Source organism: Physella acuta, unplaced genomic scaffold (assembly GCF_028476545.2).
Source record: "Physella acuta isolate Inbredline_101_S28 unplaced genomic scaffold, ASM2847654v3 ptg000208l, whole genome shotgun sequence".
NCBI classification, from domain to species: domain Eukaryota; kingdom Metazoa; phylum Mollusca; class Gastropoda; family Physidae; genus Physella; species Physella acuta.
The window spans coordinates 268206-282558 of record NW_026731727.1 but is presented as its reverse complement, the minus strand read 5'-3'; the positions used below and the strand labels follow the sequence as shown (position 1 = coordinate 282558).

At 41.4% G+C, this 14353-nt stretch overlaps 1 protein-coding gene across 2 annotated transcripts; it reads left to right on the top strand.

The window, feature by feature from the left end:
* The first annotated feature begins 548 nt into the window (after nucleotides 1-548).
* Nucleotides 549-12444, top strand: LOC131937333 (cysteine and glycine-rich protein 2). Of its 2 annotated transcripts, none has more exons than XM_059294644.1 (6): nucleotides 549-669; nucleotides 9198-9329; nucleotides 9723-9897; nucleotides 10588-10714; nucleotides 10958-11051; nucleotides 11453-12444. In XM_059294644.1, exons 2-6 carry the CDS (start codon nucleotides 9215-9217, stop codon nucleotides 11524-11526), a joined length of 585 nt encoding a protein of 194 aa, XP_059150627.1. In that variant the 5' UTR covers nucleotides 549-669; nucleotides 9198-9214; the 3' UTR covers nucleotides 11527-12444. The 2 variants fall into 2 exon arrangements, with proteins under 2 accessions (XP_059150627.1, XP_059150629.1); XM_059294646.1 differs by lacking the exon at nucleotides 549-669 and adding an exon at nucleotides 9139-9167 and having other exon boundaries at nucleotides 9219-9329.
* Nucleotides 12445-14353: the final 1909 nt, after the last annotated feature.

Genomic DNA, 14353 nt, shown 5'->3' with positions numbered 1-14353 from the left:
TTCCTCCCCCATCCCCCTCTTATCATTATCTGGTGTAAACTGCACGAGATCATCTGACTCATTTTCTGACCTGTCCAAAAGAACTCTGGTCAATATCGCCTCGATCTAAATAGGGCCTAGAGTTAAAAATAAAATGTAATAACTGAGTTTCTAATTTTAGTTCATAATCAAGATTGTAATGTTTAGTTTGTGTTGTTTTGCTTAAAAAAGACCTGTATTGATCGATTTAATATAAACCTATGATCAAAGGCGGAATTGTTTATGTTACTGTTAGGTTTTTAATTATTTCCCCTCCATCTAAATATTATTGTTCAAAAGTTAACTACTTTGTCGTATATAAAAACATTTTGCTATTAGATGTAGATTCTAGATCTACGTACTGAAAGAGAGGATGAAAGAAAAGATGAATAGGAAAAGGTCGCCACCTAACTCGAAATAAACTCCCGCACTCAGTTTTCTTAAGTGAGTAACAAAAATATAGTAACGTGTGCAACGTGCCCAATATGTCCAAAAGAAGTTCACCAAAACAAACGTGATGTGTGCAAAAGTCCGCGAAAGAGAATTCTTGCTTTCGAAGAGAGTGGTGTGCAAACCGGCATCTTTTATTAATTTCAACGTCTGTCGTTCTTACCAGTCATCCCCGACTTAACACTATCAGCAATCCATCAGGTAAGACTTCTTATTTTTTATCATTGTAAAAGAGACACATTTAAGTTTCCTTGCTAGCTTCAAAAGTACAGCTAAGAGTTATTCATTTTTGACTCACGAAAACTAAAGTTGTCCCTCATACTCATATTATTAAAAAGCTTTAAGAAAATTCATGTTTGAAATGTGAAAGAAACTAAGTCATAAATATTATCTAATCTTGAATAATATTTTTATTCAGCATACATGTAAATGTTTATTCGAACATATTTTTAAATTACTGGGTTTTTTTTAGGTAAAATTATAATTGTTTATTAATCTAGTGGGTCAATTTTGTTCTATGTATTTTCATTTGTTTCAACCTTTATTAGTTGTCGAATGAAGTATAGGCTACTTATACTTAGTGCTCTTTCTATAAGCAAAATATTTTAATGAACTAAATTATTGGTTAAATATAACCTACATATAAATGCCGCTTACACATTAAATGTAATTATTTAAATGTTGACTGTTGCAAAAAAAAAAGTATAGTAGATTCCCGCCACCAAAAAAACCTGGCAACTTTGCGCTAAGTTTTGGTTTACCTTAGAAACAAGTCCATGAAGCTTACAAAATACTAATGGCTTACATCAATTAAATTACATTTTTATTTGTTGCTAGAATTATTTTAATAGAAACAGCATACTTTTTTTTCTGTTTCTATTAAAATATAAAGAAAATCTGTACTTTTTTTTTCTACTGAACTGGAGTCTATAATCTATATCCATTACTAGAATCTAGCTAGATCTATAACCTTTTTGACTCTCTTGCGGGTACTGAACCCCTCAAGCTTCATATAGGCCTACGCATTCACCGAACCCTTCTTAATTGGAAAAATAAAATATAATTATTGAGTTAGTTGTGTGTCTTGACCTCTGCCGTACCCCTGATACTGACTCACCGAACCACTGAACCTTGGTCAATAGATTTATATAAACTTGAGTAGAATACTACACTACACACATTTTATAGTTTATTATAATTAAGGCTTCGGGCGGCCTATTTTTCCCACGTTTTCTTTAACTTGCTTTCTCTGTGTGTTTATTTGTTTGTCTTTCCAATCAAATCTTGCGATCGAAATTTCTGGCACTTCCCAGTTAGCTAGCGCGCTGAAATTTTCAGGGAAGCTTTCTTTTGGATGACCATTGAATATTCAATTGTTATTATTACTAAATTGATCAATGGAAACATTTTATTGAGCATTTTAGACCGCTATATAATCTATATATATAATTCTCCTCTGCTAGCCATTAGAAAAAAAACCAGCGACGCGTACCTCGCGCGCAGTGAAGCGAACGATCACATGTCGCCACAGGCTTAGGGGCAGAGAATTTAGCTTGAACCGAGTTTAAACTTACAGGAGGTAGGCCAGTTTGGGGGAGACGATATGGTCGAGTGGTTGGGCACACGATTGCTATCCCACTCGACACGGGTTCAAATCTATGTGTTCTAGTCAGTAACGAATTCAAACAACGTGTTTTTTACGAGTTGTCTTTTTACGAGTTGTCTTTTTACGAGTTGTCTTTTTACGAGTTGTCTTTTTACGAGTTGTCTTTTTACGAGTTGTCTTCGTTTACCCAAAAAAAGTGAAAAGATAAAATCGATAGCAAGATTTTAATGCAAACAAACAGACAAAGACTAAAAAGTAGAAAATAATAATCATTAAAAAAGTTTTAAAAACCCACGTTTTCTGATTGAACTAAAAAGTAGAAAATAAATGCTATAGGCCCTACATCACAATAATGCAAGCGATCACTCTACTATAAGCGAGCAAAAACGTGGGGCGCCGTGATTTTCTTACAGTTTCTAATACTGTTGACTCTCTACAAGCTCCCTAATAAAAGTCAATAGTATTATCTAATCAATAGTAATATAACTTTTACTTCGGCGCCCCACGTTTTTCATCGCTTATAGTAGAGTGATCGCTTGCATTATTGTGATGTAGGGCCTATAGCATTTATTTTCTACTTTTTAGTTCAATCAGAAAACGTGGGTTTTTAAAACTTTTTTAATGATTATTATTCCTTATGTGAATTGAACAAGTTACATTTTATTTTATTTTTTACCTTTAAACCGGTTTTTTAAATACACGCTAATTGATGTAGGTGAATTATTTTAAAGTAATCAATATAATTAACATGAAATAACACTCAGAGTATTAAAATAATGAATGGGGCGATATGACTGTAACTTAATCCCCATTCCGCTCCCCCTCACCCCCCCCCCCCCCCTGAGAGGAATTTTACTTATCATGTTTGTACGAAATATGTCCCTACTGGCTGTTTATGCCTTATTCTCATCTAAGGATAAACCTACTAAGTAACCTATGTAAATTTTTAGGTAGTTTTTTATAAAAAATATCGAAAAACACCTCATTTATGAAAAAAAAAACCTTGATCGGCATCAAACAGATTATATACCTAAAAACCTAATAGACGCACTCAATACACAAACACATTATCACAGCTGTACTGTGGCCTTAACTTTAGCTCACAGTACCCAACACTCACAATACCCATCACACAACACCCACAGTACCCATCACACAACACTCACAGTACCCATCACACAACACTCACAGTACCCATCACACAACACTCACACTACCCATCACACAACACTCACACTACCCATCACACAACACTCACACTACCCATCACACAACACTCACAGTACCCATCACACAACACCCACAGTACCCATCACACAACACTCACAGTACCCATCACACAACACTCACAGTACCCATCACACAACACTCACAGTACCCATCACACAACACTCACACTACCCATCACACAACACTCACAGTACCCATCACACAACACTCACAGTACCCATCACACAACACTCACAGTACCCATCACACAACACTCACAGTACCCATCACACACACTCACAGTAACCATCACACAACACTCACAGTACCCATCACACAACACTCACAGTACCCATCACACAACACTCACAGTACCCATCACACAACACTCACAGTACCCATCACACAACACTCACAGTAACCATCACACAACACTCACAGTACACATCACACAACACCCACAGTACCCATCACACAACACTCACAGTACCCATCACACAACACTCACAGTACCCATCACACAACACTCACAGTACCCATCACACAACACTCACAGTACCCATCACACACACTCACAGTAACCATCACACAACACTCACAGTACCCATCACACAACACTCACAGTACCCATCACACAACACTCACAGTACCCATCACACAACACTCACAGTACCCATCACACAACACTCACAGTACCCATCACACACACTCACAGTAACCATCACACAACACTCACAGTACCCATCACACAAAACTCACAGTACCCATCACACACACTCACAGTAACCATCACACAACACTCACAGTACCCATCACACAACACTCACAGTACCCATCACACAACACTCACAGTACCCATCACACAACACTCACAGTACCCATCACACAACACTCACAGTACCCATCACACAACACTCACAGTACCCATCACACAACACTCACAGTACCCATCACACAACACTCACACAACACTCACAGTACCCATCACACAACACTCAGCTGGCCGCTTAATTAGTTCAGTTGTAACAAGTGGGGGGGGGGGGGGAATATAGTTTTGTTTATGTTTACCAGTGACTGTCAAACACTCGACATGTCAGAGCTGGGTACCCTAGGACCCGGATGGAACGAAAGGAAGTGACGCTTGTTTTAAACCGCTTCTGTTCGGATAATGCTGGCATCATCAACTTGCTTAGCCCGGCATCCTGTCCAAATCTAAGGCAGGACCTGGCCATCCATGTCTGACAGCTTTCCCTTTTTACCCCAGAGAAACATCATCAGCATGTTTTGCACAGGCAAGTGCTATCTGATGGCTACAGTCTTACTCACCTTGACCTCTCTGGTATGCAACTGTGTGTTTTTCCCCCAAGCTCCAGAATGTGTGCTAAAAATAGATGATCGAAGGCATTGCCAAAATGGTTTTTTCTCAAAATAATCTTTCGGAGCTCCTTGTGGAAAATAGGATCAAGTGTTCATGGGAGATTCGACGTTGGCACAAACTGAAATAGATTCATAGATTTGATAAAAAATCTGAAATAGATTCATAGATTTGATGTCTGCACAATTTCGAATAGATATATGACAGATTTGATCATTTGACATCTCCACAAACAAAATAGATCTAGATCTAAACCTTCATAGTTTGTTTTCTAACTTATTTCATTGACGTCATCAACTGCTCTGACGTCATCAACCGTCGATGACGCGACACTCTTAACTGATGCAACAAAAACTGTATTGTTGTGAGCTGCAACTATTCACTGAGCAGATGCTGTTATTTTATAGGGGAGATGATGCTGTGATAACCCATTATTCTGTTGTTTATAAAATGTGTATCACAACGTTTCTGGCGTACCCGTCCTTCTGGTGCTGACGGCAGAAACATGAATGCGTTTAAACGAAAATGTCTACAGTTCGTAAATCACTTCCTGTTTTTACTTGGACCTGATGGCTCCATTGAAATTTAAAAAAAAAAACATTTCTGGCTTGGTTTCAAAGAAAACAGCAGGCGGCACGGCGGTACGTCATTTAGAACCTGCTAGGTGGTCGCATGCAGCCAATTTATGACGCTTGGTCGGCAGTGTTTCTTCCAGACTTTTTTCTCCGGGGGGGGGGGGGGGGCACTTGAAATTTTCGGGGGGGGGGGGCGGTAGACTTTCTTCGGGGGGCAGACACTGTTAAAAGTATATATTTTCTATATAAATTATATAAATTTCATTTCGTTCGGGGGGGGGGGGGCGGTAAAAAAATTTCGGGGGGGGGGGGGCGAAGCCCCCCCCAAAGAAATGCCTGGAAGAAACTCTGTTGGTCGGTAGCGTGTAGCTAATTGTTGACTACTAGAAATAACCCATAACGTGAACCGTCACTGCTTGAGTTGGGGGGGGGGGGTGTGTGTAGGGTGTTATAGATTGAGGTTAAGTGCAAATAACGGTCTCATCTTATTTTTTTAACAAATTGCGCGCGCTCTCTCTTTATATATATTAGATCTATATATGTAGCTGTGTGTATGGACTAAACTTAATGTGGCCCGGGGACAGATGTACCCCCGCCCCCCCCCCCCCCCCTCCCTTGCTACGCCTCTGCTGTGTATGAACTAAACTTGATGTGGCTGTGAAAAAGGGGAGGTAATGTCAACAATGACATCTCTAGAAATAGGCGGCTACTTGAGCACGAGTGCTTGGCGCGCGAGCCTCTTGTTCTACGTGTCATGTAGGAAGTGGGCAGACCCCAATGTATCCCAAGCTGCACTCTGGTGAAAACTTTCTGTACCACTAGTGTTGATAGGATGCGAGTCTATGGCTTTATAATAGGATGCGAGTCTATGGCTTTCTAATATGATGCGAGTCTATGGCTTTCTAATAGGATGCGAGTCTATGGCTTTCTAATAGGATGCGAGTCTATGGCTTTCTAATATGATGCGAGTCTATGGCTTTCTAATATGATGCGAGTCTATGGCTTTATCAATCTTTTCATGTTTCCCCATAATGATCTCGACATATGCAGGCAGAACCTAAAGATGTAGAATAGATTAACTAACGTTTGATTAGTGTTCACTAATTGATTATCTAAACGGATTATCGTTAATTCTAGTTGGCGCACACTTGATGCACTTGCAGGGCGAGTAGACAGACACATATTTGGAGCAGACGAGGCGAAGATGGTGATGGGGGTGGCAGCGCTCGGGTACATCTGCTGCTAGGGGTTGGCATGAAACCCCAGGCCATGACCTTTATACTACTTCCGTTATTACCTGCTTCTTTTTTAGCACCCGGGGTTGGGTGAAGTGAGGTTGGGGTAAACAAAAACACACCACAGCTTTTATCTGAGTAGAGAGGGTAAGGTAGTGCGGCTGTGTTCTGGCCGTCCATCTCCGCTGCCAAAAAATAGTTCGACTAGTTCTTATTTCCTGTGTTTCTCTAGGCTTCAAAGCTCGCTCTAAACTTTAAAGGAATGTTGTTTTAACGCAATGAGTATCTGACACAGTCTATCAACTTGACATTATTTACAATGTTAAAAATAACAATAATTATGTGTTTCTATTTATTTGTATCGTGTTTATCACAAATGGAGAGAGAAAAAAGTTAAAAACATACAGGAAATTTTATTAGAGTTTTTCGAGAAAAAACGCAGCTACCAGCAGTTTAAAATGTGTGTATGTGTACAAACTGAACGCAGAAGCCAAACAAAATCTTCAAAGGCGAGCACAAAATTACCTGAGCGATAAAACGTTAATAAATAAATTGGTTGCAACATCACAGGCAACCTGTTGGAGGTGTGATTATGTCGGTTGGGCCCAGCCTTCCAGTGATGTGGGGGCACATCCTATACCAGTGATGTGGGGGCACATCCTATACCAGTGATGTGGGGGCACATCCTATACCAGTGATGTGGGGCCCACCCTATACCAGTGATGTGGGGGCCCATCCTATACCAGTGATGTGGGGCCCACCCTATACCAGTGATGTGGGGCCCACCCTATACCAGTGATGTCAGGGCCCATCCTATACCAGTGATGTCAGGGCCCATCCTATACCAGTGATGTGGGGCCCACCCTATACCAGTGATGTCAGGGCCCATCCTATACCAGTGATGTGGGGGCCCATCCTATACCAGTGATGTGGGGGCCCATCCTATACCAGTGATGTGGGGCCCACCCTATACCAGTGATGTGGGGGCCCACCCTATACCAGTGATGCGGGGGCCCACTCTATACCAGTGATGTGGAGGCCCATCCTATACCAGTGATGTGGGGGCCCACCCTATACCAGTGATGCGGGGGCCCACTCTATACCAGTGATGTCAGGGCCCATCCTATACCAGTGATGTCAGGGCCCATCCTATACCAGTGATGTGGGGCCCACCCTATACCAGTGATGTGGAGGCCCATCCTATACCAGTGATGTCAGGGCCCATCCTATACCAGTGATGTGGGGGCCCATCCTATACCAGTGATGTGGGGCCCACCCTATACCAGTGATGTGGGGGCCCATCCTATACCAGTGATGTGGGGCCCACCCTATACCAGTGATGTGGGTGCACATCCTATACCAGTGATGTGGGGGCCCATCCTATACCAGTGATGTGGGGGCCCACCCTATACCAGTGATGTGGGGGCCCACCCTATACCAGTGATGTGGAGGCCCATCCTATACCAGTGATGTGGGGCCCATCCTATACCAGTGATGTGGGGGCCCATCCTATACCAGTGATGTCAGGGCCCACCCTATACCAGTGATGTCAGGGCCCATCCTATACCAGTGATGTGGGGCCCATCCTATACCAGTGATGTGGGGGCCCATCCTATACCAGTGATGTTGGGGCCCATCCTATACCAGTGATGTGGGGGCCCATCCTATACCAGTGATGTGGGGGCCCATCCTATACCAGTGATGTGGGGGCCCATCCTATACCAGTGATGTGGGGGCCCATCCTATACCAGTGATGTGGGGGCCCATCCTATACCAGTGATGTGGGGGCCCATCCTATACCAGTGATGTGGGGCCCATCCTATACCAGTGATTTGGGGGCCCATCCTATACCAGTGATGTGGGGGCCCATCCTATACCAGTGATGTGGGGCCCATCCTATACCAGTGATTTGGGGGCCCATCCTATACCAGTGATTTGGGGGCCCATCCTATACCAGTGATGTGGGGCCCATCCTATACCAGTGATGTGGGGGCCCATCCTATACCAGTGATTTGGGGGCCCATCCTATACCAGTGATGTGGGTGCACATGGTGGTCCTTTGCTTAGCCAAAACTAAAAGAGCTCCAACAACATGCTGTAAGCTCAACAAGTCCTACAGTTTTCCTGTCATGTTTGTCTTCTATGTGTCCCTAGCAACCAACTAGTCAGCCATGCCTTTCATGTTTGTCTTCTATGTGTCCCTAGCAACCAACTAGAGTCAGCCATGCCTTTCATGTTTGTCTTCTATGTGTCCCTAGCAACCAACTAGAGTCAGCCATGCCTTTCATGTTTGTCTTGTATGTGTCCCTAGCAACCAACTAGAGTCAGCCATGCCTTTCATGTTTGTCTTCTATGTGTCCCTAGCAACCAACTAGTCAGCCATGCCTTTCATGTTTGTCTTCTATGTGTCCCTAGCAACCAACTAGTCAGCCATGCCTTTCATGTTTGTCTTCTATGTGTCCCTAGCAACCAACTAGAGTCAGCCATGCCTTTCATGTTTGTCTTCTATGTGTCCCTAGCAACCAACTAGAGTCAGCCATGCCTTTCATGTTTATCTTCTATGTGTCCCTAGCAACCAACTAGAGTCAACCATGCCTTTCATGTTTGTCTTCTATGTGTCCCTAGCAACCAACTAGTCAGCCATGCCTTTCATGTTTGTCTTCTATGTGTCCCTAGCAACCAACTAGAGTCAGCCATGCCTTTCATGTTTGTCTTCTATGTGTCCCTAGCAACAAACTAGTCAGCCATGCCTTTCAAGCCACCAGAGCAAGCCAAATGCCCCAAGTGTGGCAAGGCTGTCTATGCAGCTGAGGAGAAAGTGGCAGGTGGCCACAAGTTCCACAAGGGATGCTTCAAGTGCAGTAAGTACAAGCTGAAACAAGATGCATTTTTTAGCTCTTTTTTGCAATGTATATTGAAGTTTACTCAGCCATGCATAGCCATGTTTTAAAGAAGCTTGTGTCAAAATGTACTGTGACAAGCTTTAACAAAACAAATACCGCTGTGTAAAAATGTACGGGGTGTTGAACCAGCTTACTTGCAGTATTTAACCATTATGTTTGTTGTATGTCACCTTGGAGAGCCAGTGTAAGATTGGACCATTACATTTGTTTTATGCCAGAGTGTAATGTCTCTATTCTCCCCCCCCCCCCTAGACATGTGCAACAAGTTCCTGGAGAGCCAGTGTATGATTGGACCATTACATTTGTTTTATGCCAGAGTGTAATGTCTCTATTCTCCCCCCCCCCCCCTAGACATGTGCAACAAGTTCCTGGAGAGCACCAACGTGAGTGAGCACAACTCTGAACTCTACTGCAAGCAGTGCCACGGCAGGAAGTTTGGACCCAAGGGATACGGCTTTGGGGGTGGTGCTGGTGCCCTGGGCATGGACAAGGGAGAACGTTTTGGTAACAAGGCCTGTGAGATGGAGTAAGTTGTACTAGCCCAGTGTGAGATGGAGTAAGTTGTACTAGCCCAGAGTCCCCTGTGAGATGGAGTAAGTTGTACTAGCCCAGAGTCCCCTGTGAGATGGAGTAAGTTGTACTAGCCCAGAGTCCCCTGTGAGATGGAGTAAGTTGTACTAGCCCAGAGTCCCATGTGAGATGGAGTAAGTTGTACTAGCCCAGAGTCCCCTGTGAGATGGAGTAAGTTGTACTAGCCCAGAGTGAGATGGAGTAAGTTGTACTAGCCCAGAGTGAGATGGAGTAAGTTGTACTAGCCCAGAGTCCCATGTGAGATGGAGTAAGTTGTACTAGCCCAGAGTCCCCTGTGAGATGGAGTAAGTTGTACTAGCCCAGAGTCCCATGTGAGATGGAGTAAGTTGTACTAGCCCAGAGTCCCCTGTGAGATGGAGTAAGTTGTACTAGCCCAGAGCCCCCTGTGAGATGGAGTAAGTTGTACTAGCCCAGAGTCCCCTGTGAGATGGAGTAAGTTGTACTTGCCCAGAGTCCCCTGTGAGATGGAGTAAGTTGTACTAGCCCAGAGTCCCCTGTGAGATGGAGTAAGTTGTACTAGCCCAGAGTCCCGTTCAGTTTTTGCTTAGACTGGCCATTAGTGATGTTAACAAATGTGTAGTTGGTGACTAGAGTAGGGCATCCAATGTACTTTTCTTTGCTCCAGCAACAAGCCAACTGGCGACTCTTTCACTGGATCATCTCTGACTGGCTCTGACTCTGGCACTGGCCCCAAGTGCCCCAGATGTGGCAAGACTGTGTATGATGCAGAGAGAGCCATAGGCTCTACAGTGGTAAGGAATTTTCTGTTTGAAGATACATTAGTTAGTAGGATCTAGTAGGGCAATCAGGCTCTAACAGAAACTTTAGGTTCACCCTACGTGAAGCATTATGTAAAGAAATGACATCTACCTAACTTTAGGTTCACCATATGTGAAGCATTATGTAAAGAAATGACATCTACCTAACTTTAGGTTCACCCTATGTGAAGCATTATGTAACTTTAGACATTAAATTGACAAAACCAAATCTTTCAGCCCTGGCACAAGACATGCTTCAACTGCAAGAGCTGCAAGAAATCTGTCGACTCCAGCACCATGGCCTTCCATGAGCAGGAAGTTTACTGTAAAAGTGAGTGTTTTTATCTTTTTTATTCAAGAGTACAGTTAACAGCAATGACAAAAATATAATTTAATCAACTCAGTTATTGCTATTCGCTAGTGAGCAGGAATTTTAGCTTCAATGTCACCTTTAATCCTCAACTTTTGTGACCCTTAATCCTAAAGTTTTGAGACCCTTAAGTCAACCCACATACCTTTGCCCTGATTTGAATCCATGTCTCCTATATCAAATCTTATGGATTTAGCTTGGGATTTTAAACAATTCAATGTTGGAGGTAACTTATTGACAACAAATAAGTAACAAAATAATGACTAGGGTGATTTTAAACAAGTTTATGTCAAATATCAGCATTTAAGTCCATTATTTCAGCGTTGTGTTATATCTGTTAACTTTTATTTCCTTTATTGCAGATTGTTATGGAAAGAATTTTGGACCTAAAGGTTTTGGATTTGGACAAGGTGCTGGCACCCTTTCCATGGGTTAAATTTTTCCATTCTATTTATAGTTCTCCACCAGTTCAATTTCTAGAACATGAACAAAACAAAATGTCTAAAATATACAACACACAACTACTTGCTTTTGAAACATCTGAAATTTTGAGTTAAGAATTCAAGTTAGAAAAACATTGGTGTGAATGTTACACCTACACTTTAATTTTGTAATAAAATACAAAACAATGTACAACATTAATTAATGAAAAAAATGATTGTATTTTAAAATTCTGAATCTATTGTTCTCCACTATTGTATAGTAAGCTTGTACAAAAATGTGTAACTCTGCTTTTAGGGGTGCATGTTGCTTTTGTCTTATTTGGTGTCACTATTGACATTTTCTATTCCACTTATTTTCTGTATTTGACTCATATCATCAGTATTGTTTTTAAGTATCTCAGAACTTCATTTTATTTGTATTATTCTTTTGATCTGTGATAAGCTAACTTTTTGAACGAACTATATTTTATACTCTTGATAACAAAGTTTGAAAAAAAAAAGCCTGAATGTGAACAGAAATGAACTACTAGTTGCCAGTCATTTCATAGGGTTGAATTTTTCAACCAAATAGTTAGAAACTTTGGATTTACACCTCCATGAGAAGTGGATGTAGCAGCCCTACAATTCCTCGAAGTCTAAAAATCACTTGTCATGTATAGTCTCATCATGCACCTAGTCCCTGCTGAATGTGTGGTTACTGTGCGCCAACTCAACATGATTATAAACCCAGTTACACATTATGTAGTCGCCTTCCCACCCTTGTCCTTGAAAGTTTTCACTGCAAGCCCCAGATTTGTGCCAGTCAAACATGGCCTGTCAAGAAGCCAAGATGTGGATTGTTTCAGCAGCTTATTCCCATATTTTATTTGTCTACATTTGCTATTTGTATTAAAAACATCTGTTGCAGGCAATTCATGAGTTGATATTTTTATCTTTACTGCTTGTTATCTAAAAAGTTGAATTAAATAACAGAGCATGGTGCACCTACATTGCATTCTCAGCTTTAAGCGCTCATACATTGCAGTTATATCAGAGAATATGTCTTGTTACAGAATATGTTCAAGAAGAATCCAGTATATACCCGTACTTTTAATGCTGGTATATGAGCAGTTGTAAACAGACAGAAACTAGCTATTTACACACAGTAAATGCTTAATGTATGACACCCTCCTCCCCCCTCCCCAAAAAAAAAAAACAACATAAAATTAAGTGCAGCAGAAACAGTACTGCCAGTGTATTGTTGCTGTAAAAAAATTCTATGTAGACTAGGTATGCATTGATTAATAACCAAGACGCTCTTCAAAAGTCATCCCAAAAATGGATCATCATCCATATTCTCAGTCGCCCCACGTACCATGGAGTAGTTTCCACCAGATCTGGTTTGGTGAGAGAGTAGTCAATTCCATTTCAATACCGCAACAACAAAGTCAATACTGCAACAACATAGAATTGTTTGCCAACAAAATACTCCCAGGTAGAGCTGGCTAGTTCAACTGTAATTGAATCTATTGAGACATTCTCACACCAAGTTCAACTAATTGAATCTATTGAGACATTTAAATCTCACACCAGCATAAACTTTGTAACATTCCATCAGTATGTAAATACTAAAAATGAATTTGACTGTTACACAGGACATTATTCCCTCCTTCCCCACACTACAAACTGCAGTAGGAAGATGGATATTATGTATTGAAGTAGGTAACAACTGGTGGGGTGGGGGGGGGGGGGACAAAAGGGATGTCCTAGACCTCTGCCACTCCTGTCTATCACTTATTCGTTTTATTTCTTTTGTCAGCATCTTCTACTCAACATTCTATTTCTTTTGTCAGCATCTTCTACTCAAAAAGACATCCAATTCATTCTATTTCTTTTGTCAGCATCTTCTACTCAAAAAGACATCCAATTCATTCTATTTCTTTCGTCAGCATCTTCTACTCAAAAAGACATCCAATTCATTCTATTTCTTTTGTCAGCATCTTCTACTCAAAAAGATATCCAATTCATTGCAAAGAGAATTATGATTTACCAGTAAGTTTTTAAAAAAAAAACAGCTTCCCTATAAAAATGTCTAGCACAATTCTTCACTCAAGTTTTTTCTGAAATTTAAGTCGCTTTCAAAAGACTAGGTGTGTAACAATTATTTAAAAAAATTTAATACTTGATAAACTAGATATTCAAGTTTCATCTAGATAGGAATCTACTACACTGTGAGTTTACCTATGTTGCGATGTATAAGGAGGCTTGTGTAAGAGATTTGTGATGTGTCTGGAATCCAGGTCTAAACAAATTTGTTGAGTGCTGATGTGAGCAGCTCAGGTCTAAAGAAATTTGATGAGTGCTGATGTGAGCAGCTCAGGTCTAAAGAAATTTGATGAGTGCTGATGTGATCAGCTCAGGTCTAAAGAAATTTGATGAGTGCTGATGTGAGCAGCTCAGGTCTAAAGAAATTTGATGAGTGCTGATGTGATCAGCTCAGGTCTGAGAGATGTGTGATGTGTCTGGAATCCAGATCTAAACAAATTTGTTGAGTGCTGATGTGAGCAGCTCAGGCCTAAGAACAAATTTGATGAGTGCTGATGTGAGCAGCTTCAGGCCTGAGAGATGTGTCACACAGGTAAAAACACCTGCATACTCTCCCACCTCATGTCAGCACCTGAATATGCAAGGATTGCACTTTAGGTGTGAGTCAGCTGCCAGCAGTTAAACATGTGTGCAAAAAATAAAAATTAAAGGTCACAACAATTTGGTTCTGTCATCAGCAGTGTGACATTAGGTACACTGGGGTATCTGTTACACATCTCCACCCACAAGCATTTT